The sequence below is a fragment of the Pomacea canaliculata genome, linkage group LG3, assembly GCF_003073045.1.
Source record: "Pomacea canaliculata isolate SZHN2017 linkage group LG3, ASM307304v1, whole genome shotgun sequence".
In the NCBI taxonomy this organism is placed as follows: domain Eukaryota; kingdom Metazoa; phylum Mollusca; class Gastropoda; order Architaenioglossa; family Ampullariidae; genus Pomacea; species Pomacea canaliculata.
The window spans coordinates 15,930,405-15,955,453 of NC_037592.1; the positions used below are offsets into that span (position 1 = coordinate 15,930,405).

Consider the following 25,049-nt stretch of genomic DNA (forward strand, 5'->3'; position numbering starts at 1 on the left):
TTACAGACTTAGTAAATAGACTGAACAGCTAGAAAACATTTTTTGAAATCATTGTATTACTTTCATTTTTATGAAATTACACTTGTAGCCCAAGTGGAGCTCTAAGATGATTTGCAGCTGTACAAATATGCATTATACCCACAAAAAATCAAAATAGCTGCAATTCTTTAAGCATTATGTGTAACTTATCCAATAGTTTGTTTTTTTTTTGGCTGAAAAAAGAGCCAGAACCTTTTCCTTACCTTCCTATTGACAAATATAGCTAATACAACATCACATGTTAGTCTACAACTGCATTAGAATATGCCATACCCATTAACATAAAAAGAACAACATGCCTAGGACTGCAAATAAAATGACCTGAATTTTATCTAAGATGCTCATTGGATACAATAGATATTTAGTCCATTCAGAGGGATTTCTGTTTCATTTGACCAGATTTATAGCAGTCTTTTAGGCTGGAAAGGTATTTTTTAGTATTGTCAACAAAATTGTGGCTTAATCAAAGTACATTTTGCGTGCCACTTAAATTTGCTGACGTGTTTCTGGCAGTTTGTCTAAATCGGTGGTGCCTAACCTTTTCTTGCCCGAGGGTCACACTCGACATGATATAAAATCTCGCGGGCCACAACATGGCAGATTTGCCAGAATCATGACATTAAAAATGAAATTTAATGTGTCGGATTAAAATGAGCGGGCCGGATGGGCCCTGCAGGCCATAGGCATCCCTGGTCTAAGTTGACCTCCCTGTTAACATTCTGAACAATACTTTACACTTGCTGCCAATTAGGTTTTCTTACCATTTGTTACCACCTTCACATGGGTTTTGCTACCATTTTCAAAGGTCATATGCCATTCATAACTTCCTCCCCTTACCTTTTATCATTTTTGTTACTTTAGGATGAGGTGGAGAGCATTTAGTACTTTCATCAGTATGATACAGCCTTCAGTGCTGATGCAATGTTAAGTAACATTCACACCCCCACTTTAACAGTAACCTTATGTCACTATGTCCAGCTCCTTTATGCTGCATGGCTTGCCTCAGTACATATCAAGAATGAATGCACGTAATCAGAATATGTAATATTAATAAACAGTAACCTTTTGTGCATTAATGGCATGTTTTGGCTATAGCCTTCTTCACTATTTGGCTTTATAATTATCACTGTTAGTGAAAGAATTGTATACTTGTACAAGTTCACCAGTTAATAAACAGAAATTGTCATTGGATTGCTCAGAATAGAAACTCAGTGATGTTCAGTCTTGGGAGACAAACCAAGCCTTTTCATCACATTGTCAGTCATAGTATAGCTTCAGATATGCCAGCTTCCGTTGATATTTTTTTTCCTCTTTTGTGCTGTAAAGCTGTTGACAGAAAGTTTAACATTAAGAAAATATGTCAGAACATGAATGCAGTCAAGTAATTAACATAAAAATAGCTAAATGAACTTTTGAAAACATAAGATCTTCATTACTTTTATGGCAGTATTCAAGGGACAGGATCTTAACATTTACCAAAATAGAAGAAAATGGTTAAAAGTCTCCATAAAAAGGTGCAAAGAGATAAAATATACTGTAGATCTTTTGTGACCAAATTTTGTTTCACAAAAATAGTGTAATCTGTTTCACAGATGCATAATCTATTTAATCTATTTAAGTAACTCCATCACACTGTGATTTGTTTGGGTTTGACACCATGTCAGGAAAAAAGCAGAAGAGTGATGGCTAAAGAGTCTCGGCGATACCCCAGACTATATGATCATCTATTTCCTGCTAAGCATGGCCAGCATAAACATACATCTGCATGAATCTGTGCACATGTGCATGCATACCTTGTCTGTGTTTGGTGGTATTGTGCTCTTGATACTGATTGCAGGCATCAGGACAGGAGCACTACCAAATGACTGATGCCACTGCACTTGCCGATTACGTGGGATATTGTGCTCATAAGTGCCAGGCCTATGAAACAGCATGATTAAGAATCAAGACATTTCATCAAAGGAAATTTGTAGTTTTACACTGAGACATTCAACAGGACAATGATAAGTGTCCTTTTTATAGTTTTTGTACAGGATGGGGTAAACTAAATGGATTCTTGTTTTCAAGGGAAAGGATCCATGCTCTGCTGCTAACTTGTGGTAAATGGTCTACAAGAAAATGTGGCTTTGATCTGGAAGTTGCTGGGCAGAGTGGGCATCTGCTTGCTAATTTGTTCCCCCGTATCTCCTACTGCCCCTTGGTTGGTCACACATAGACCTTGATCAAAATCTGGCACTGGTCAAGCATTGTAAATGATACCACTTAAGAGAGACATGCAGTACGATCACTCATGCAGCCTAAGTTATTACATGCTAAGAATTTTTTCGTTTAAAGAAAAATATTACAGTGGTTTTGTTTAGGTAGCACATCAAATAGACAGCCATCCTTTGACATAAGTGTATTATATGATTTGACCAACAGTTCAATATGTGCAGCATATTGAACTTGATCCATGCTTTACCAATTATTATTATATTATTCAAGTAATAATAAGTGAACTTATATAGCACCATATCTCGGCCCTATGGGCAATCTCATTGCGCTTTACGGGAAAAAGGGAAATGCATGGACATATGCAGTACAAAATAAAATTCTTGTCAACAGAATACCATATGAAATGAAAGATATGTAGCCAGAAGTTGTTCCCAGTTTTCACAATGCATTTGAAAAATTCTTAATCAGGCTGTAAATGCTCCTTTCCAAACTGCAGGTTCAGTCATAGAACGGATCTAGTAGGTGAAGGTATTTTTTTTTTTTTTTTGGGGGGTGGGGGGGCTGCTGTTTGGGTAACCTGCAAAAAGTCTCTTTGAAAAACAAAAGCGAGTTCACAAGCTGTTGAAAGAATAGCAGAGCAAATCCGCTGAAATAATATTTTCAATACTTTCAAGTATAATAAAGACAATAATAATTCACAAAAAATAGCAAATTTCTTAAGCTAAACAATGCCATATATTGCATGGATATTTTACCATCTTGTATCGAATTTGGCTGACAATAGTAAGTGACTTGAACCAAAATCTGTTGTCACACACAAAAAAAGGTTCAAGGAGCATGAAATTTGAAACACACTGTTTCACACAATAAATGAATGCAATATATTAAATACTTGTGGAATACTACTGGAGGTAATGAAAAGGCAGATATGCTGTTAAATATGCAGTAAACTGATGATGAAGCAGTGTAAATGGATATAAAGATGTAACTTTTATACAAAACATCCTCACCCAGGGATGACATCCATTATATTCCTTTTATTAACAGGAAAGCGGTCAGAACCTGCAAGAAAGGGTTTTTTACAGCTTGTAAAGGGACGAGGTTCTGAGTGATCCTCCTGGTATTCCCATGAAGATGGTGACTGGAACTGAAATAAAGATGATCAGCAAAGATCATGTAAATGGTGTTCTTTATGATCATGGATTCATCCTTACATGAAAAATATTTGGCTGTATATCACTGTATAATTTATCTTCATGAACTGCAGTAAAGCATGTTGAGCTTTAGTAGGAATAGCACTATATAAAAGTGCTTCATTATTATTGTTATGATTACTATTGACTGTACTTCTCTGTTATTCATCAATACAGCTTGTTTGGGTAAGCTGACTTACCTTAGTAAACGGTGTAAAACGATTTGCCGTTCTAGCACCCAGTGTGTATCCTTTGCTACTTATGATTTTGTTGTTGAGGACATACATGAAATTAGTTTTCTGCAAAAAGTAGGTAGACTTTATTAGCACAATCTTAGAAAAACTTGGAGATACTTTAACCACTGATGAAATCCTTTACTTAAATAAAGAGTCAATATAAACTAATGTATTTTTATCAACAAACAAGAGGGTCTTAAAACATTCAGATTATGAAGTAAAAAATATTGTTTTTAAACATGAACTTGGTCAGTATAGGATTTCTTATTTCAGTCTTCGAGAACAGTATTGTGTCTTGTAAACCCCCTTTCAGATTCTAACATGTTGAGAAGGATAGCAACTTTCACATTACTATTAAATATGCATACAAAGGAATGATATATTTTCAACTTCTTTCATTTTTCTTGGAGTACTGTTGCAACAGGAGTAGCTATATATAATCACCAATCTTACCTTCATTGACCATTAATTTTTTTTAATGCTTTCATATCTGGGAAATTTTAACTAAAACTACAGTTGGTTCACGGAGTTAAGGGTCATACAACCCCTGTGAATTCTGAAAACCGATCGTGTTTTCTTTTCTGAACACATTTCTTGAATGGACGAGTTCACCAAGCTTATATACAAAATTTACAAGATTACTAATACAAACTTCTTCATTATTGTAGCAGCCTGGACCACGATTTGGTGCCCCACGAATAGGGAGCATCTCATTTCCAAATCTGTTGTAGGGTGTATTGAAAGGATACATCTGCCGATTTGAAGAGGCTAAAAAGGCTACGCCTGTTTTATGTTGCTGATGAACTGAAAAAGTGATAGAAAATATATTTAACAAAATAAAATTAAGATCAATTAAAAAAATAAGCAAAACATATCGTCAATCAATTACTCGTTATGCTACATCAGTCTTTACTTTTTAATTGTTTCATTTGAAACTTTTTCCGAGCGGCCAGTTCAAATTTTCCTGGACTAAAAGTGTGAGAAGGGTGACTATAGAGATAGATCGACATATGATCAGTTTCCGTAAACTTAAACTGGTTTAGAGCACAGTATTCTTCTCAAAGTTTTATGTACAATACTTACCTTCCATTTTAGATGATGTGTTTTAAAGGGTTTTAATTCAAAGCTATAGAATACTGCAGAATAAGGCTATACTCCACAGAACACCATATTAAGTTGTAAGCAATGTAGGCGGTATCTAAGGAAGTAAGCGATACAGTCCAGTTTCCGGCGTTTAACGACAGAAAGCGGCAGCGAGATGTTAGACGTTGTCGTAAAAGCAGCACGCATGGGATACACAAGACTTCAAATCATGATGCTCTCATCACATTAGGTAAATGAAAACAATAAAATATCTTAAAAGTGTTAAGTTGTCCGTAATTTGTAGACTTCACGTAGAAGAAATCTATTTAAAATTCTGTAGTTATTGTTCGGATATAATTACTGGGATAATGAAGATGATGAAAACGAGTAGTGACTGCCACTCTATTACGTTACAGAGACACTGTACAGTGAAGTAGGCATCTTGATACCGGCTTTACATCATAACTGTAGTAATCAGCGTCAGCGATGGTGATCGTCATTTTAGATGGGGATATGTCTGAGTTGATGATAAGGGTTAAATGCTACAAATGTTTATCAGTAAAGAAAATAATCATTTCGAAGGAGGGAAGGGATATGTCAGTGTACTGCTAACCCGTAATCGGAAGTGCATTTCCTCAAATAATTTCTTTGTATTTCAACTTTAATTGAATCTTTTTACTCAGTATGATGGTAAGCTTTGTTGGGGTCGGGAAAACGTCTCTGATATTAGTGGTACTTAGTCATATCACTCTGTATTAATCGTAGTAATTTGTAGCATTCATAATTATTCATTAAAAACATAGTTTATAACTCTTGAGTGTTCATGTGTTCGTCGATTTACTTCATTGACATAATTTGTTGCTACGATCTTACATAAAGTAGATTTTCTTTAAGATATAGGCATAAAACAGGTGACTGATAGTTCTTTGCAATGGACATCATTTTCATGTAGTTTTAGTAAAAGTAGGGAGTTTTTGATTTTTTTTAAAAATAAGACATAAATTGGCTTGTGTAATTAATGAAAATTGTTTCCAGGAGTCACGATCTTAATAAATACCATTTAAAAATACAAGAAATGGCTCCATGCTTTTTTGAGTTGGCCAGAAGGTTTTCAGAACGAGCAATACTTACATTTGAAATCTTAAAGTTACGATGCACATTTTAGTTATGGTGTGGATGGGGGAAGTGTTGGATTGGTGCATAGGTGGGGAGAACTCATGAGTGTCCAGACAAAAAGTGCTTTATTCAAAGGTCAAAAGCATTATTTTCAAAAGATATTTTTATCCAGATTTTATAATTTCATAAGAAACAAATCACTTTGTTGTTACAATGACATAACCTCTGTTATGTTTGATAAATAGTTTTTAATTATCTGTATCTTAGTTGTTAGTAGACTTTTTCTAGTTTGACAAATAGAGAGATATGCTTGGGATTGTTATGATGATGGTGCTGCTTTTGCATATATGAAACATCCAAGTCTCTTTGTGCTTAGGTGTGACTGATAAAGTCAGTATTCTCACACCAAGAAACACAAAAACAGATATTTGACATAATGTCAAAGTCATCAGAAGAGGTCTTGCTTGTCATTAAGCATGTTCGCTATAAGAAGACTGAGGGTACTCTGTATATGATGGGAGAACGGATGGCATGGATGTTGGAGTCAAAAAATGTTTTCAGCGTCAGTCATCTTTATGCAGATATTAAAGGTAAGTGAATGCTATCTATGATCTTAATTCTAAGTTTCAACAAATAAAATATAGACTGAAAATATTTGCATCCAAAATATTTAGGAAAGTTATAAGACCAGAATAATATATAGTTTACAGAAATTTTTGACTTCTTTCAACAAGGTAAGGTGATCTGAGGGAGATTTTTGTTTGGGGTTTTTCCCCCACAAATGATATGTTTGTTTTTACAGAAATTACTTTTCTTAGCATCTAAGCTTGGTAACTACAGTCAAAGCATGATGATGCTATAGGTATAGTATTGCTCTAATTATATTTAAATGTGTTCTTCAGTCCAGAAGATCTCCCCTGACAGCAAAGACAAGGTGCAGTTGCAGGTCGTTATGCATGATGGAGGTGCAAGCACCTTTCAGTTTGCCAATCCCAAGGGCCGTACAGCACAGCAAGAGGATAGAGAATCTGTAAAGGAGCTGCTACAGCAACTGCTGCCACAGTTCAGGCGCAAAGTGTCCAGTGAGCTAGAAGTCAAAAACAAGTATGGGGTTGCTGATTACATTGTCATATGTTGTTTATTTGAGAGAGAGGGAGAGAATTCTAATGGGTATTTGAGCCTAGGGCAATAAACATTCAAATAAGAATCAAGCAGGTTAGTTAATTATCAGATTTGATCATGGAAAGTGTTGAAAAGATCTGTTTAATCTTTCCTCTGTATCTTTTAAATTACAGATGAAGTTTTTCATTAAATTTTTGTTGTGAAGAGTTGTTGATTGATTTTACCCTAAAAATCTGTCTTCTCTCCACCTCTACTCCACTGTGTCCTCTTAGGCTTCTGCAAGAAGATCCTGAACTGTTCCAGCTGTACAAAGACTTGGTGGTGTCACAAGTTATCACTGCTGAAGAATTCTGGGCTAGCAAAGCTCATGTAAGGGTCTTAGTTGAATTGTCATGATAGTAGCATGTTAATTACTGATGCCTTCACAAATGTTTTTGTCCCTTTAAAAGTTTGACTTAAAAGAAAGTTGGAAAAATACTTCCATATGAAGGACATACGTGGCTAGCAGTTTAATGAGTTTACTTCCTTCCTGAATGAAAATAGTTGCTTAAAAATGGAAAGTTATATATATATATTCTATATTGAAATAGAAAGAGTGCATTTAATGCTAGATTTTTGTAATGTTATCATCAAAATACATTAAAAATAGGTGTTTGCAGTATTTGCTACCAGTATATCCAAGATTCAGATGGCACTTTTTAAATGCAGGCATAAATATATCCTTTGCTACCTTCATTGCACATCATGGAGAGTGACTGTCTTTAAGGGAGACTTTTATCTTAAGAACATTATCATTGCCCAAACAAAAATTGGTATGCATCAGCCACTAGACAGAAGGTCTAAAGGGTTCTTGTCAAAGAAACGCAATGATGAATTTGTTGTATATTAAAATCATTGCCTTCTTGTCCTTCGTGCAGAAGTTTGGAAGCTCAAACAAAAATGATGTAAAGCAGAACATTGGTGTATCACCAGCATTCTTGGTAAGTGATCTCATAGAATCTTTCACATTAACACAATTGCTTGTTTATCCTGACATAAGATCTGTACACTTTTCCCACTTTTTAAATATTGTTGGTATCTATCCATTATCATTCATATTATTTCAAGTTTGCAATATTACAACTAATTCCCACCTGATCATGCTGCAGAATTATGCATGTTCCTAAACCTGACCACTTATCCTTCCATGTTTATAAATGTAATCCATCCATCAGCATTTTGTTTTAATATTTATAGGCCAAAAAATGTAAAAAAAAAAAACGTTACAAGCCGACTAATAAGAGCTCAGTGGCTACAACTGCTCATTAACCAAATTAATTCCTTCCCTCGCTAGTGGAGATAGCGGACCTAGCTGGTATGGCTCCACCGTTAAGGTTATCTGATGAATTTTTCAGGCTGACATAAAACCCCAAACAGATGGTGCCAACGGACTGAAGTACAACCTCACTGCTGACATCATAGAGTCAATATTCAAGACATATCCCATGGGTGAGCAAAGCTTGTTCATTACTGGTCTTACAACATGAGGTCATGACATTAACAGGAGGCTGATTACATAGGGATTTATCTTGTAACTCATTACAACTGAGCACAACACCAGCTACAGCATTCTTTTTACGACTGTCATTTTTATTTAATAATATAATATTGTCATCATCAGTTTGTAGTCTAGGGAAGCATATGACAGCTGAGAGCTATTACCTATTACTATAGATTTCAGGGGAAGCAACTATAGAAACTTAATTTAGCTAGTGAGTAAAAATAATTCAGAACTGTTATAAACTTTTCTTGTGATGCACACCGAGCACTATGACATGACATGGTTTTAAATTTGCCTAATTTTAGGTATTAAATAATTTTTAAGTAAATAAAGCCATTTAAAATGTCTTGGTATGCAACTAGAAAGAACAAATAGCATTAAGAAAAAGCAAATTGAAACATTCTTTAACATGTTTGCTAGACAGACTGTGAAAAAAATAACATGTTTAGAATTTTTAAAAACCCAACATTTTTTGCATAGAGCAAAGGAAAGAGAATATTGTTTTGATATTTTTTCACTTATTTCAGGAACTCTTCAAATTAACAGCTTTTTTGTAAAACAGTTTTCAGTTATTGTATGGATGAAGTGACTAATTCATGTTATCCATGTTTGTATTATCCATTGATAGTCAAAAAGAAGCATGCAGAATGTGTCCCCCATTCGCTATCAGAGAGTGAGTTCTGGACAAGGTTCTTCCAGTCACATTATTTTCATCGTGACCGTGTCGCTATCACCAACAAGGACATATTCTCAGAATGTGCCAAGCATGATGAAGAAGGTGGGCTGTTTTGTGACTCAAGATTTTTCTACAGGCTAGATCTTCTGCAACATCTGTTGATGATAACTAGACAATATGCATGTCAAAAGTACCAACTCTTGGCAGCTGGCCTGAAGCAGTCAAAATTTTCCTGATAAGACTATATTTAATTAATTCTACTAGTAATAAAGTTTGTGGCTAAACTAACCTGTAAGGTAGTTTTCTTTTACAGAAAATTATTTGTAAAATATATAAGGGAGTAACATCACTTGCCATTGGGGTCAAGAAGATTGTCACCTGAGAGAAAGTTCAGATTCCTAAGCTAGTGAACTGTTCATACTGCAGACTAACCCCTGCTTGATTTGTTGTATGTTTATTGTGGAAAGAGCCAGATTGTGTAAAACCGAGGTGTAACATTAATATAAACATATGAACTTATAAACATTGGTCAACATCGCAGAAAGAACTTGCATAGAAGAGTGGTTGTTTGTTTGTCTTGCTTCTTTAGTACTTAACATTTATTTGTAAACTCTAGGTTGAATAGAATATGATTTTGTGTAATGGTACAATATATATTTCTTTTTACATAATCTGTACATTTTTTGTAGTGTTTGCATTTTAGACCATGATTTGATCTAGACAAATGCATGTTGTTGATTTATATGTGTATCCCTGTGTTTTTATAGTATGCATGCCTGGTGCATGTGTGCAGAGATCAAGCAAGAAATCAGCCAGAAGGTGACCAACCCACTAGTTGATTTGACAGAGATCAAAGATGCTGCAGTTGATGAAGTGAGCTCTCTTTTACTTCATACTTTAATTAAGCATTTCTTCATTCCTTGTTCTTGTGACAGCATATTATATGAATTGTTTTTCCATTTGCACAGTTTCCTCACTAGTATTTAAAGTCATCAGCAAATATTTTGTACAGAAGACAGGGTAACTCAAGGACTTGTAGAATATTCAATAATCGTAGTAGGGCTTAGGGTTCAAGAATCAAGTTTATGTGTTGTACTTTTGTTATTTTAAATTATAGGATTACAGAGGCATTACAGAAGACAACCGTGTCAGCACAAACATTATGAACCAGTCTTTGATTCGACGGTTTAACCATCACTCCACAATGGTCTTGCGGACATGTCAGAGTGAGCTTCCAGCAAAATCAAGTGAAAATGGAATGGCTAATGAAGTGGAGATTGCAAAAGGCTCCATTTTGAAAGAGTCTGTCACTGAAAATGGTCGTATTCCTAAAAGGACTATTGGCGTTAGTGAAAAAGAACCTGTGCTGAAGAAGGTACACCATATTTCATTTATATACTCTTGCTGCAGGATTAACATGGCTAATGATCATTAGACCAAAATCTTGCAGATAACTTCTAAACTTCTATTCCATTTTAACTTTCTGTACAGACACATTATCAGTCTGTAGTGGAGTTAGAAGACTTGGGAAGGGAGAGAGCCGTTCCAGCAGTAAGTCTACGATTGGACAGAATGGAGCGCTACCTGCATGGTCCTACTCCTGCTTCTGCCTCACGCTATACCAGTACTGAAGATGCCATGGCAGCATTACACAACATCACAGAGCAGATTTCTTCCTGGAGAGACAGCTTAACAGCTGTAAGTGTCATTGATGACTATGACACATTGACAGATGTTTTTGATTCTTTCTCCACCACTTTTTTTAAATACACTTTCAAAAGAAAAAGTTTGTGGTTTAACAAGATGGTCTGCTTCTTTTTTTTTTAATTCCTTCATTTCTTGATGATCTTAATTCATTCTTAGAGGCAGTTTGAAGTGAGATACAATGGTCTTGCAGTGGAATTACTGGTTAAGCACTTAGCAACAATTCAGTGGTGATCAGCTGTTCAGATCTTGTCTAGGGAGAACTAATCAATCTCTGCACGTGGCTGTTTTGTCATGATAATTGGGTGCCATTTGTGAATGGTAATTTAATCCTTTTGCAATTATTGCATCATACAGCTTTCTTACCTCAATACGGAAAATTTCATCAAAATTGGATTGAAATTTCTTTGATAATACTGATGATCATGTTCATCTTATGAGTATCTATTAAAGCTTAAAGAGTTCTAGCACTTAAAGCTATAGCTGACACCACCTGCAAGAGAGAGGAGGGGAAGAGATTTAGACTGGTAGGAGAGAGTGGAAAATGTGTGTGAACACTAGGAGGAGGCTATGTTTGTGTGTGAAATACATGTGTGAAGCTCAACTTGTTATTGGTCTGTCATCAGGTTTCTGCACACCACTCACTAGGTGTGTTAGGAGAGCTCTCGCCTGGTGGGGCTCTCATGCATGGAACAACACAGCAGCAATTGCAGCGTAAGCCTCCTTAACATTGTAACCTTGTATTCTGTAAACATCTCCATGATTGTAGTTATTCTCAACCTCGTCAAAAATATTTTGGACTTGATTTATAGCATCCTCCTTATCAAATAATTTAATTAAAGAACAGAAAATTGAAAGATGTTCAGAATGCTCTAATTCCTTTTTAAATGTTTAATAACAACATGAGTGAAAATTTGTAATGATGAAAAATGTCCACATGGCAAGAAACCCTATACGACAGTAACTTACTAAATAAGGGTTATATGTTCTTTTTTGGTGCATGTTGTACATGGGGTTTTGGGGATTTTTTTTCCTGACAGAGTAATGCTTAGAACACTTTTTTTTCCAGACATGGTGTCTAAAGAGATGCAGAAAGAACTGAAGCATAATTACAGCGCCCTCTGTGAACTTCTTAGACACTTTTGGTCTTGTTTTCCTACTACCACTAAATTTTTAGAGGACAAGGTATGATAGTAACCCATTTCAGCTGTTTTTATAGGCCATGCACTTTTACGTAGCTTTCAGAAACCTTCATCAAAGGAACCACCACCATGACAAATTGTGATTTATGATTTTTTTTTTTAGGACAAGCATTTTATGAAAATTTTTTGAGTATAAAAACATTCGTGTGTTATCTTTCATGAGGGTAAATAAGTTGAAAATTCAAAAAGTGCAAAACAAAATCTTCTCACACTCGCACATATGTGTGTGTGTGTGTAAAACTTAATGAAGGAATTGATATTCCTAGTTGGCTTGATTTTTGAAAAATCTGTAGTTTAGTAGTTACAGTTTTAAATAAATTTTTTTCAAGTGTTAAATACCGTTTTACAAGAAAATAAATGGATAAAAGAATGAAGATTTTTTTGCACTTTCAGTTTCACTTTCAGGCAAAATAAATAATGCCAAACATCAGAGATACCATGTAAATTTTTGATTTTTCAATGTTTGTGCCATTTCTTCCCTTAAAATTTCTAGTGTTTTCTAGAAACTCAGGGTGGTGCTTAGAAAAAAACAATGTATTCACTAAACAAACTTTCAAGCTAACGTCTGAAACTGTTGTGTATGCTACAGGTGCTGCACTTATATATTATGCCTACATCAGCAGCTAATTTAAATGTTATTCAAGCAATTAGTTTAATGGTACTTGGATCTTATATTGTCATAATAACATTTTGCAGGTAGTTAAAATGAGAACAACATTGGAGAGGTTCCAGTCAGCCAAGCTCTTTCCACTTAAAGAGCAACTGAGCCATCACCATCTAAGTGTTGATGTAAGTTTTGCAAATGAAAACACTCAACCATGCACATGCACGCCAGTGTACAATGTATGCTTGCTTGCATGTGTATACATATGCATTCTTTTTTTGCTTACTATTGATGGGTCAGTACATGGGAAGACAATGAGATATGGCATTGCTTTCATATTGAGATGAATAGAATTTTACCAAAATAAAAGAATGCCAGGGTTCTAATGGCTGAGATAATAGATTGCTGATCTTTTTGTTTACTGTATAATTCCAGGACCAAAAAATGTAACATCCTGTGATTCATTTTCTAATTTGTTTCAGTTGATAGGGCACATGGAAGAAATGTTATCTGGTGCCTTCAATAAGTTTGATCAGTGGCAGGCTCGTCGCATGTCTCGTAAGACCTGAAAGATGCTACGTACTAGCGCTAGTTTTCACAGTGAAGCATAGCTTTGACTTTCTCCACATCTGAGAATAAAAGCTATGAAATGTTGTGAAGGTCATGGTCATGAAGGGGAAAAGATTATCAAACCCATGATGATCTACATAAGCAAGAAAGAGCTTGGCTTTTTGTTAGATCTCAGACAAAGGTTTGATGTATAAAGAAGCAGCACATGTACTGCTGACTGTGTTCTTGTAAAGCAGAAGTGGGCTGTGACTTGCTGCACACAATAAACTACGCTTCAGGTGGCATGGCCAAGAAGCATCTGTTTCTGAAACACGACATGATGACAATAATACTTTATCAAAATAAATATGGAGGGGATTCAAATGTGACTGAAAAATACCAACAACGAGGTTTTTTTTTTGCATGTTGGCCATTTTTTCTGAGTGCTTTATAGAGGAGTAAATGATCTAATGCTGAGATAATAAGTGGATTATGTTTACTGACACCGCTGTGCCTACCTCTTTGCAACATCCGTTTTTCTGTGACTGCTTCATCAGCAATTCTTAATAGCAGACACTTGTATAGAAAGACCTTAGCAGGTGGGTAGTTAACATAGTATCTTGCCACAGTGTGATTACTGATGTTACTTTCAATAATTCAGGACTGTTTATTTGTTTTGTTTCAGTAAGAAACAGACAAATTATGCATCCTCAGAAAAGCAGTGTTGTCTGTGTAGGCATCTTTTGACAAGAGAGAGAGCTGTGTTCTGGTGATACAGGGCTAAGAAGAGAGAACATTGTACCTTTATGAACTGTGGGTCAGGTGATACTGGTATGAGTGGCACCTGACATAGGCTGTGCATATTGCAGTCAAGAAGTCAGATAACCCAGCTTTCTGATCTTTCTGAATGACAAGTATACATATACCAAGGGTTTTTTAAAAGTATTTTTGATCGAATTCATTTTTCTTCATTCTTACATTCGCAAGCTTCATGTGTAGTTATTTCACTCATCTTGGGTTAGACAGGATTTATTCCACAACCTCCACCAGTAAGTGTCTAGAACCCATAATGTGAAATCAAAGACCACAGAATACATTTTAAGTAGATGTGCAATGCACATTGCTTGTTTTGTATGAGCCACAGCTATCACAGCAACATCATAACTGGAAATAGAGTATGGGTGGAGTCCAGTATAATTTAAGAATACTCTACCGACAGATGATAGCAACATCAATTTCAGTGTTTGACTTTTGGATTGAAACCTGCATCATCATTAAATGCATAAAAAATGTCTGAAATAGCTGGCAACGAAAGAAAATACTAAAAAAAAAGGACATTTATTGATAATCAGAAAGTCGTTTTGTTTTTGGCTGAGTAATGTGACTGCAACTTAAGGGTAAATAAATGCCTTTAAGTCATGTCATAGTAAGTCTTTGATACCTCCTTGAAAATGTGATGACATGGTGAAATAATAAATTACAAAACCATTTTACCATAGGCTGATTGACACAAATGTAAACTAGAATCTCGTTTCTATGATATATTCCTTGTCAGAAAAACATCTCCAAACTTCTAAGTAAGGAGTAGGAAAGTTGAATATCCAGAGAAAACTCACACATGTGAAGACCAATTAGTGGTTCTGTTTGAGATTTTGTTGTTGTTGTCTTGTCATCTTTTGTATGAAATGACATTGACTAAAACAGCAATAAGGGATTTAAGTTGATTTAATTGGGCAGTATGTCTGTGTTGAGAAGACTTCTTCTCCAGAGGGAAAAAGGTTATAATGGTGGTCTTAGGGCACTACCATTCATCTGCTGTCACTATAAAGAAAAATTTCAGCTGGAAACCTAGCCATCTCCTAGGAAACAGAAGGCGCTATGGTTATCAGAATATAAAGTTTGTGAAGGCCGAAGAATGCCTAGTAAAACAGCTGCATGGTCACACTTTGCCATCATCATGGAAATTTCAGGCCGAGAACTTTTGAGTTTCTTGAGATGTTTAAGATCCGTTCAGCTAAAATTTTAGTGTCAGCTGGTTAGTATTTTGAGAAAAGGTTTGCAACAGAAATAACATCTAGTGAAGTGAAAATGTAGAGAAAGATCTGGGTCTGCTGCACTTATTAGGTCCCAAAGTCCCCCATCCAACCAAATTTGTTTCATCTTTGCAACATCTGTTGACAGTATCTGCCTGATAAATAAGTTGTTGGTGTTAGCAAGATTTGGGGCAGTTTCTGTTGAATGGCACGACTATGCAAAGAAGTTTGTTCTATGATTTCACTCGAGTATTTTTGAGCTGGTGTCTGTGGCATCATGATGAGAAATTTGCCCATATCCAGTGCTGGGTGCTAAGTGATTGCATATCTGTATCTAATAATTTTTATAACAGAGTGAATACATTTTAATATGAAGATGCAAAAGAACTGATAACTAGCTAGCGATGCACAAAGATCATATGCCGCTTTTTTAAACCAACCTGAGATTGGCAAGAATCTTATCTGACCATAAACACAGTGAGACATCTTAATTATTGCACTCAGTGCCATTGACTGAGTCGGAGATGATCATGTGGCTTGTATGCAATAAAAGTTAGTCCATTCCACTTCCTTTCACTTGTTCAAAAAGTCATCATCATTGGTTGTTGAATTTTTAGTGATTGCAAACTGAAGACAAATTCTGAGAGAGAGACTGTGTTAATATGTGTAGAGTCTACATCATGAAAAAATTTTTGCTGTTTGGGAGAGAACAACGCCAAAGCATACACATTTGTTTTTAGTACAGCATAGGAACTAAATTTGACAATTATCATTTGTTGTACTGAATGCTTGCTTTGTAATTGTACAAAATTTCCTTTCTTGTTAAACCATTAAGTGATAATTCATTTACTTTTAAATTGTGATGCATATTTTCTGTCAGGAGGAAAGTTTGGGGGATCTAAAAAATCTATGTGAAACATGTTCATAATTGCTTTGGACAGTAAGGGGATATCGCAGTTATAAAAAAAAGCGTGGATATAATGATAGACTACCACTCCAACACGAAGCAGTTATACAATCACAAAAATTTGAAGTGATTTGGGTACACTCACTAGATATAGGTGTAGTCTGAGGTTAAAGAGAAATATTCTGTTAAAAAAAGTTGGATTTTCTATTTTTGTTGGGACTGATTGTTGCCTCTTTGTCACTGCTGTGCTGAGCATATGCTTGACTTTTGTTCTTCAAAATGCATGCATTCCTTGTTTTAAAGTATTATCCTTAATCTCACATTTTTTATATGCATATGAACAGATGTGTGTACGCACACGCGTGTGTGTGAGGGGGAGGGAAGAGTGCACTGGATGTCACAAATGCAGGTAAAAATTATTAATGATATAAGCATCTCATTGGTATAATATGTACATGCTCCTTTTTGGGGGCATCATTTTTAATGATAAGTTTTGTTGATTTGTTTCATTTTTTGTGATTTTTGTTTTAATCAAGTGTCCTGGTATCTTTTCGAGTTTGCTGTGAGTCATTGTTCATCTTTCACACCTAAACCTTATGAAGCTTTTGTACAGTGAGCAATTATTTAAATGCAGACATGGAGTTTCCTTATGCTTATTTTTCAATTTGGAAATTGAGTCAAAATATACAGTTCATGAACAAAACTGTGAAGATTACTCACTGGAAATGAATCGCTCACATTAAAAACAAATATGTTAAACTGTTCGATAACGAGTTGTTTACTTTCTACGTTAACATATATTGCATTTTTCTCTGGAGTCCTTGTTTAACCTTGTGGTGAGCTTGCATGTAGCATTCCCCAACCATAAGCACTCGCCAGCGTTGGGCTGGAAATGTTCTTATTTCACTCAAAAATCATAGAATGCTGTTCCTGTCCCGCCCACCAAATACAAGGAAAAGTGTACCGTGAAAGTGGATGTGCCAAAAAAAAACCTTGCTGATATAATTTAAATACCAGTTACTGACGGATATCTGATCTGATCTGATCCTCAAGACATTCAACAGCTGCTTCGCGATTCAAAACCAGATTTGAGAGACAGGATGAAATGGGAGGATGGGGTTTGTGGGGGGTAGGGGTCAAATTTGAGATTGCAACTTAAGATTGCAGGAGTTCGGTGAACAGGAAACACTTTTATTGAACATCACCTATAATTATTCAGATTTCGACATCCACAAACCTCATATACCAGCCAATAACAGCGAGGGGAGTAAGAGGCCAAAGATCCGGTTCAAAATCGATTATCTTACCCTTGCACCACCCACACCCACCACCACCTCTTGGTTTTAATTTTGTAAACTGATAGATAAGTGATGATGGTGGAGCAGGCACCATCGTTTTGAACATGGTCACAATCATTATTTCAGTCAAAGAAAATGTTTTCGATTTTTCATTACGTACCTGAAAATGCCGATTCAGCAAACTCTCTTAGATGTTTCCCTCAGACTTGCAGTCAACATCATGTCCAGCATCCTTTACTCATTCATCCGAGAATCGTCAAACACGGACCCTGTATTTTCCGCAAAGAGAACCTCCGCCCCAACCCCAAGTCTCCTTCCCTCTCCACAAAAAAAAAAAAGAAGAAAAATAAAACCCCATTACGGTTAAAAGCCGATATGCAGTTAGTTTTCGCTGTCCATCTAGATTGTAACAACGTTCACATCTTTTGATGTTTTGCCGCCTGTCCTCAACGCTGATGTAATGCAAACTAAGATGGTGTGTGTGTGAGAGAGAGAGAGAGGAACATGAGTTAAAGACCAACAGGAACTTTGCACCCAAAAGACGTTTTTAACGGAGAAGAAACACTGAACTAGGATTGGTTGATTTTTTTTCCTCCCTCCTCCCCAAAACCACTTTTCCCTCGCCCCACGCTCCATCTTCCTGCCTCACCTTCTCGTTAAACCCTTTCTCTGTTATCACCTTCGATCGTAAAATAGTTCGTTGATTATTTATAGTCTCACACGAAATGTGTGATGCCTTTTCCTGTTTGATATTTTTACCTCGGTGTACAGGTGTGCACTGGCCTATGTCGCCGCACGTGAGATGTCTTCTGCGATTAAATGATGCGGACACAGGACTGTAGTCCGTACTGACCAGGAAACGAATCCAGTGCTTGGAGAGTTTTTTCATGCTCTTCATCTTGGTACAGCAGCACTCTGTCATTTTTAACTCATTCTGGACAAATTGATGAAATTGGGTTGTACATATGAAGACGTTGGCATCTGAGGTTGCAAGCTGTACAGGAAGAGCTAAAGTGTTGAAAGCTATGACTCGGCATTAAAAAAAAAAAAGAACAAAAAAACAGTCAGGGCGTGTAATAAGGTTTTAATGTTTCCAGCATGATGAATTAGCCTGGATACCGCCAACTCCTCCAACTTTGATTTTTAATGTCAACTATCAATCCCCAACTTCATTTTGAGTTGAGCTTAATAAGTGACACGTGCTTAGTGACTGACATCAGACGGTAGAATTTGCCACTCCACGTTCTTCTTTCAAAAAAAAAAAAAAAAAAAAAATAACAAATAAAATAATTACAGCACATTTTCGTGACAAATGAGAGTCTAGTTGCTAACCTGCCGACAACTTTGACCTTAATTTCATGCTTGACGGGGGGCCAGCCAATGACCACCCGCTTTGGACATAATTGTATGGACTGAGGTTTGTCGATCTCAGTAAAATTGTGCAAGCAACACGCATTTGCTTGATCAAACTTACTCTAATGAGGATAATTAAAAGGCCCTCAAGTTGCAGGCATGATCTCACCCACACATACAGGATCTTACATCAGCTGACAGCAAACTTTGCGCGATTCCCCAGGTGAGAAGAGGCCTGTAGCCGCAGGTGACCAGCGAAGCCAGGGCACAAAATGTCGCTCAGAGAGTGCCCTGTTCAGGGGGCAAAACATTTCGGCACCCCCTCTTCCTCCCAACCCATCCCCCGAGAGTTGGAGTTGTGGCTTTGCGACCCTCCCCCAACCCCTCCCCGCCTTCATCAGCTCTTTCCATCGGTGATGATGTGGCAGTCGTTCTCTCCTCGGGAAGACGTGTCGCCATAGGAGGGGCTGAGCGTCTGTCCAATGATTTCTTCAGTTTTCGGGAGGCCCCAAGGGACGGATGTCCTCGTAGCAGCAATATCTTCACAGGCATCATACTCAGGGCGTCAGACGGTTGGCCAAGGGAGGATTGGACGGTTCCAGGAGACTGCATAGAAGAGAGGATGTGAACATTTGTTTGCCGTGCTTGTCCAATACAATACAACTGCAGTCCATCCTATACAGTGTAAGTGTAATCCACCATATGTAATCTTACTGTTCATCATATCTAGTCTTACTGTTTGTCATATATATTATAGTCTTACTGTATATAATAAAGTCTTACTGTCCATCATGCATATTCGTACCTCACACGAGAAAGCCAAGTCCACACACAGCATAGACTTATAACAACAACTCATATTGCAATGTCAATAATAAAAAAAGGTATGTGTTGATGATGCTGATTTTGCATTTCAGACATAGTTTGCCGAGGCTTCTCGTCGACTAATGTGATGTACAGCGTTCTCAAAGATGTACACAGTTCTCTGTGACTAAACTTGATGTACGGTGTCGTCAATGATTGATTTGATGTACAGCGTTCACGATGACTAATCTGTTCTTTTTATGCCTCTCATGTTTTAAGGACAGACAAGAATTCAGGAGGAATCCAGCGAGCACAAGATCATGACAATGGAGACCCCCAAACCGGTGAAGGAGCTTGTCCTCCGCAGGCAGGTGTACACCCAGATTGACTTTGACCAAACCTATCTCGACCAAGCCGAGCCAAGCTCTGCCTGCCAGAAGATGAAGAAACTGTGTCAATGTTCCCCCAGACGCGTGGGCCGTACTCTTGTGGGCTATGTGCCCTTGGTGAACTTCTTGCGCCGTTACAACTGGCGAGACTGGATCATCCCCGACCTCGTGTCCGGCCTAACCGTGGGCTTCAACCACTTCGCTCAAGGCCTGGGCTTCGGGATCCTCGCCTCCCTGAAGCCCGTGAACGGGTTGTACTCTTCCTTCATCCCCATCGTCATCTACATGGTCTTCGGCACGTGTCCTCACGTCTCCATGGGAACCAATGCTATCATAGCCCTGCTGACGGCAACGGTCGTCAACCGAGAAGCTGACGCCTACGTACAGTCTCTGGACATTAAAATCAGCGAGGACGATGTTATGAACTATAAGGTCAGCGTGTCCGCGGCCACCTGCTTCGTGGCCGGCATCTTGCTGCTGGGGATGGGTGTCTTCCGTCTGGGCTTCATCACCAATTATTTCGCCAAATCCTTCATCGGCGGCTTCACCTTCGCCAGCGCCATGCACATCACGACGAGCCAGCTGGTCAAGATGATGCATCTGACGTTTCGTCCGAGGTCTGGGCCAGGAAACCTGGTTTTGACGTACATGGACATTTGCAAGAACATTACCGACAGCAACCTCGGCGACATCCTCGTAGGGGTCGTCTGCATGGTTGTCCTGTTGGCCGTCAAGATCGGCATCAACGAAAAATTCAAGGACAAGATGAGGTACCCTGTACCTATCGAGCTCATCGTCATCGTCGTCTCCACCATCATCTCCCACTTTGCACAACTTCACCAACGCTTCGGCATCGCCATCGTCGGCAGCGTTCCCACAGGGTTCCCCACGCCCTCTCTCCCTCCCCTGGAACTGCTTCCCCGAGTAGCTCAGGACGCTTTCGTGATAGGCATCCTCTGCTACGCCTCCACCATCACACTGGGTAAGCTGTGCGCCAAGATGCACTCCTACGAGATCGACGACAACCAGGAGCTCATCTCTTACGGCCTCTGCAACCTCGTCGGCTCCTTCTTCCAGAATTTCCCGTCCTGTACGGCGCCGCCCCGCGCCATGATGCTGAGCTCCCTGGGTGCCAGGTCTACCCTGAATGGCCTGAGCTCGGCTGCCTTCATCCTGCTGGTGGTGCTGGTTGTCGGTCAGCTGTTCGTGTCGCTGCCCATCGCCATGCTGTCTGCCATGATCATCGCTGCCATGAAGGACCTCCTGCTGCTGGTGAGGCAAACCCTTCACGGGATTCAACTTAAAATATTGTCGTTAAATTCATTAATGTTTTGGTAAGCTAATGAAATACTTCCTTTTTATTAAATTAGCAAACGAAAGCTTGTCTAATAAGTTATTTTAGTGCATACTCTGCAAGACAACATTTGCCGTCACTTACATGCACTCTTCAAAAATTATGCCAGTACATAAAAAAAACAAGAAGAAACAATTATCGTCTATCCACTCTATCGCAAGTGACTTTGTGGAACTGCAACATGTTTTCTCTATGAGCAGCGGAAAATTGAGATAATTGAGACAAAGAGAACTAGAAATATAACAGTGTCCAGTTTCTTGGGGCCATATTTGCCTTGTGCGTTGAATTAATTATTTTATAGAAGCCGTGAACTGAATATCGACTTCCGGGTTAAAGTTGAAACATCTGATCAACGGTCGTCTGCATGCAACAGCAAAGCAATTACAGCTAAGCACAAAGTTTTCTTTAACAGTCATGCAACAACAAAACTTGAAACACGTCTGTTAGTTGAGGTGGCAATAATACACAATCATATCGCATCAAACTATTCCTCTGGTTACCACTACAGCCATGTAGCACGCTTAAAAAAGAACAACAGCGGAAATACGCTCATAAACACGCGCATGCGCACACAGCTATACCTGACTAATTTTTGTTTTCCACGGACGGAACAGATTCGCGAGACGAAGAGCCTGTGGCGCGTGAACAAGGCGGATTTCGTCATCTGGGTGTTGACTGCTGCAGTCAGCATCCTCGTCGACCTGGACATCGGGCTGCTGACTGGAGTTGCCTTCTCCTTGCTGACCGTGGTGCTGGTCAGTCAGACGGCCGCGGGCACTGTGCTGGGCAGGGCGGACACAGAGGATGTGGTCTGTGATGAGAAGAGACGAGGAATCCACACTGTCCCGGGAGTGAGAGTGTTCAGGTCAGTGAGCTAGAAATATGTGTGAGGCGGACAGAGAGAGAGAGATGAGTGAATGAATGAGTTGAAAATACTGGCATTTTATGGCACAAATTTTTTGAGTAGTAGAAAATTAGTTGTCAACTAGTTATCAAGTAAGTTATCAACCTCTCAAGTTAGAATGGATACTGAGAGTAGGTTTAATCATCTACAGTATGACGCCGCTCGATCATCAATAGGTTTCACTCAAGTGAAGCTGTAGGTCAAAAGTTGACAATAAAACAATAATACAGGTGGAATATTTAACCAGTGACATAAATCAACCGCGATGAAGTTAAACCCAAAAAAATGTCTTTTTTTCTTTGACAGGTTTGAATCACAACTCTACTTCGCCAGTGCTGAACGCTTCAAAAACCAGCTTTACGCTCTAGTCTTCGACCCCAACAAAAATAAAAAGCCAAAAAAAGATTAATGGTCATTCAATCATCTTGTCTGACGGCCTTGGCTCCGAGAAGCAGCCCGTGGAAGGTGAACCGATAGGAAAGCAAACCGTGCAGGTGAAGGACGCCGTGCACCACGTGATCTTGGACTGCTCGGCCATGACGTATGTGGACGTTGCGGGCATTGATATGCTGACGACGGTCATCAGTCAGTTCACCAAGGCCGGGGTGGTGGTCTTTCTGGCTTCCATCCCCCCTCGCACGTTGTCCACACTGCACAGAGCTCAGTTCTTCGACAGGTGTGACCCGCTGAGGGTTTTCTATGATGTATTCGACGCCTTGTACATGGCCCTCACTCCTGCCAGCCTCGTCGTCAAGCTGTGAGGCCCCTGCTGCTGGAGCTGTGGACTTGTGAAACATGATGTGCAGCTGTCAGGAAGAGAGGGTGTGGACTTTAGAAACATTATGTGCAGCTGTCAGGAAGAGAGGGTGTGGACTTTAGAAACATTATGTGCAGCTGTCGAGAAGAGAGGGTGTGGAAGGCGCAGTAGGAAACAGCTCTATGTTTTCGGTTTCCCTAAAGACTATGAGGTGATGTTGATTTAAGATAACTGCAGGATAACTGCATGGTCGTACATTATTTCAAATGTCCAAGTAAGGCAGCAGGCGTGCCATGAGCAGTCTACCAACAACAGGCATCCCAGTCTAACAGTACAGGGAATGTGAATGCCGAAACATTCTAACGGTATGGGGATTCGACATACCTTAGCAATACAGGAAATATGCAGGCTTTAGCAACCCAGGGAATCGAACCGATAGTTTGCCCGCCTTCAGGTTGCTTTAACTGCTTCATACCCTGCGATTCCCTTAAGAATACGAATTCTCCAGACCGGAAGCCTAGTCCTACAAAACTCGATGTTTACGAAAAACACGAATGCCCCAAGCCTATTTATTTTATCTTTTTTCTTTTGTTAAGATCCGATACGAGACTAACTGCGAGTAACTTTGTCGTTTTTGTGAAAGACAGTGCAAACCTCTAACTGTCATATCTTCAAAGTTTATTTTGTCATTTTATATCATGTACTGCTTATATTCTTTGGCAGTCAGTGGAAGCAAAAAGAAGACGATGCTCGTCCAGCATCACACTCATCTACAAAATTTGTTTCCATTGCACGTGCGTTAAATTATAATGAAGGTACATCATACCACTCCTGATACAAAAACAAAACCAACTGTAATTCTCTTTTAGACATCCCGCAATCAAGCGACATTGCAAGGCAGAGGACTTTTCACAAAATAAAATGGAGCTTTCTTGCCGCCAGACAAAAAGATCTTTAATTAAAGCCCTGAGTTGAGCTGTGAGATTATAATTTAAGATGATTGATAGTCCGAACACTCCTTCGCTCTTGAATAAACTTTATTTGGAGCCGAGAGCAAGATATTTACTGAACAGTGAACCTTTATGGAGACTTCATAGCGCAAGGTGTTTGTATTTGAGAGACAGGACACAATCAGTGCACAGTTATTATGTTCAATAGTAATAATAATAAATAATAATACAGTGCATTATTTGATATAAATAGGAGCTATAAGTAGGACCTTTACCATGCACCAAACGCTGTTCAGGTCGCTTTACATACATACTTACACACATGCACACGACCACGAACCTTTTGGTAGGGTAGGCATGAAATGCACCTTGACACGCATGCACCCACGCACGCACACCTCACACCGCCACCCACCCACACACACACAATGTGGAAGATGCCGGAGTACCCGGGAAAAAAATACCGTCAGTCAGTCCTGTAAATACCCAAAAGTAAGTCTGATCCAAGATTCGAACTTGCTACGCCCAGTTCTGATGTGATTACAGGATCTTTAGTCACCGGGTCACCAACTGACTTCATCGTATTCAAAATTACTGAGATTTTTGAATTGTTCTTTTTCTTTCTCTTTTTGGTAACTTCGTTATTTCCACGCTCTTTCTTTGTGATAAAATCTGTAGCTGCTGAAACCCATATAGACTACAGCTTTCGGAAAATATTCATAAAAGATTTTGCCATCTCTACAAACACTTCCTTGCAATTAAAAGAAAATTTTGTCGATCGTGTGTTGAGTCGTGCTTTGAGTTCTAAATAACTTGTTGGACGTTTAGTGAGAGTTCATTTGTGTGTGTGTGTGCAAAAGTTCTTTGTCAGCAGTTTGTCCCCAATCTCCCCAAAGCTGAACATCTACATCACTGACATTACACTGACATGATAAATAGGTGTGAAAGGGTGAGACATGGCCTGAAGGCAGCGAACGTGAATGTTTTTTATCGTGAATATTTGAAAAGCATTTTATTTCAAC

At 38.4% G+C, this 25,049-nt stretch overlaps 3 protein-coding genes across 4 annotated transcripts; 2 read left to right on the top strand and 1 right to left on the bottom strand.

The window, feature by feature from the left end:
• Positions 1–38: 38 nt before the first annotated feature.
• Positions 39–4,906, bottom strand: LOC112560241 (protein pitchfork-like). Its single transcript, XM_025231931.1, has 6 exons — positions 4,766–4,906; positions 4,335–4,486; positions 3,647–3,745; positions 3,264–3,400; positions 1,833–1,959; positions 39–1,365 (listed from the first exon to the last, which is right to left on the bottom strand). The coding sequence occupies exons 1-6, from the start codon at positions 4,770–4,772 to the stop codon at positions 1,297–1,299; spliced, it is 591 nt and encodes a 196-aa protein (XP_025087716.1). The 5' UTR covers positions 4,773–4,906; the 3' UTR covers positions 39–1,296.
• On the top strand, positions 4,903–16,982 carry LOC112560237 (general transcription factor IIH subunit 1-like). 2 transcript variants are annotated; one of them, XM_025231923.1, is made up of 14 exons: positions 4,903–5,015; positions 6,258–6,471; positions 6,784–6,985; positions 7,276–7,372; positions 7,921–7,983; positions 8,398–8,491; positions 9,172–9,321; positions 10,013–10,092; positions 10,337–10,594; positions 10,711–10,917; positions 11,550–11,637; positions 11,993–12,108; positions 12,822–12,914; positions 13,219–16,982. In XM_025231923.1, exons 2-14 carry the CDS (start codon positions 6,318–6,320, stop codon positions 13,360–13,362), a joined length of 1,746 nt encoding a protein of 581 aa, XP_025087708.1. In that variant the 5' UTR covers positions 4,903–5,015; positions 6,258–6,317; the 3' UTR covers positions 13,363–16,982. The 2 variants fall into 2 exon arrangements, with proteins under 2 accessions (XP_025087708.1, XP_025087709.1); XM_025231924.1 differs by having other exon boundaries at positions 4,904–5,015; positions 13,212–16,982.
• Positions 16,983–17,377: 395 nt separating this feature from the next.
• LOC112560777 (sulfate transporter-like) lies at positions 17,378–24,798 on the top strand. The gene is made up of 4 exons (XM_025232837.1): positions 17,378–19,553; positions 19,953–21,334; positions 22,031–22,281; positions 22,627–24,798. The coding sequence occupies exons 2-4, from the start codon at positions 19,994–19,996 to the stop codon at positions 22,727–22,729; spliced, it is 1,695 nt and encodes a 564-aa protein (XP_025088622.1). The 5' UTR covers positions 17,378–19,553; positions 19,953–19,993; the 3' UTR covers positions 22,730–24,798.
• Positions 24,799–25,049: the final 251 nt, after the last annotated feature.

What these genes read in the sequence shown, in the direction of transcription:
- LOC112560237 (XM_025231923.1), top strand. Translation starts at nt 6,318, where the DNA reads ATGTCAAAGTCATCAGAAGAGGTCTTGCTTGTCATTAAGCATGTTCGC. An exon ending in ATTCAAGACATATCCCATGG is followed by an intron (nt 8,492 to 9,171) that starts GTGAGCAAAGCT and finishes ATCCATTGATAG; the next exon opens with TCAAAAAGAAGCATGCAGAA. An exon ending in TGCCAAGCATGATGAAGAAG is followed by an intron (nt 9,322 to 10,012) that starts GTGGGCTGTTTT and finishes GCATGTGTGCAG; the next exon opens with AGATCAAGCAAGAAATCAGC.
- LOC112560777 (XM_025232837.1), top strand. Translation starts at nt 19,994, where the DNA reads ATGACAATGGAGACCCCCAAACCGGTGAAGGAGCTTGTCCTCCGCAGG. An exon ending in TGAAGGACCTCCTGCTGCTG is followed by an intron (nt 21,335 to 22,030) that starts GTGAGGCAAACC and finishes CGGACGGAACAG; the next exon opens with ATTCGCGAGACGAAGAGCCT. An exon ending in CCGGGAGTGAGAGTGTTCAG is followed by an intron (nt 22,282 to 22,626) that starts GTCAGTGAGCTA and finishes TTTCTTTGACAG; the next exon opens with GTTTGAATCACAACTCTACT.
- LOC112560241 (XM_025231931.1), bottom strand. An exon ending in GCTGCTACAATAATGAAGAA is followed by an intron (nt 3,746 to 4,334) that starts GTTTGTATTAGT and finishes TACTTTTTGCAG; the next exon opens with AAAACTAATTTCATGTATGT. An exon ending in TACCACCAAACACAGACAAG is followed by an intron (nt 1,366 to 1,832) that starts GTATGCATGCAC and finishes TTCTGTCAACAG; the next exon opens with CTTTACAGCACAAAAGAGGA.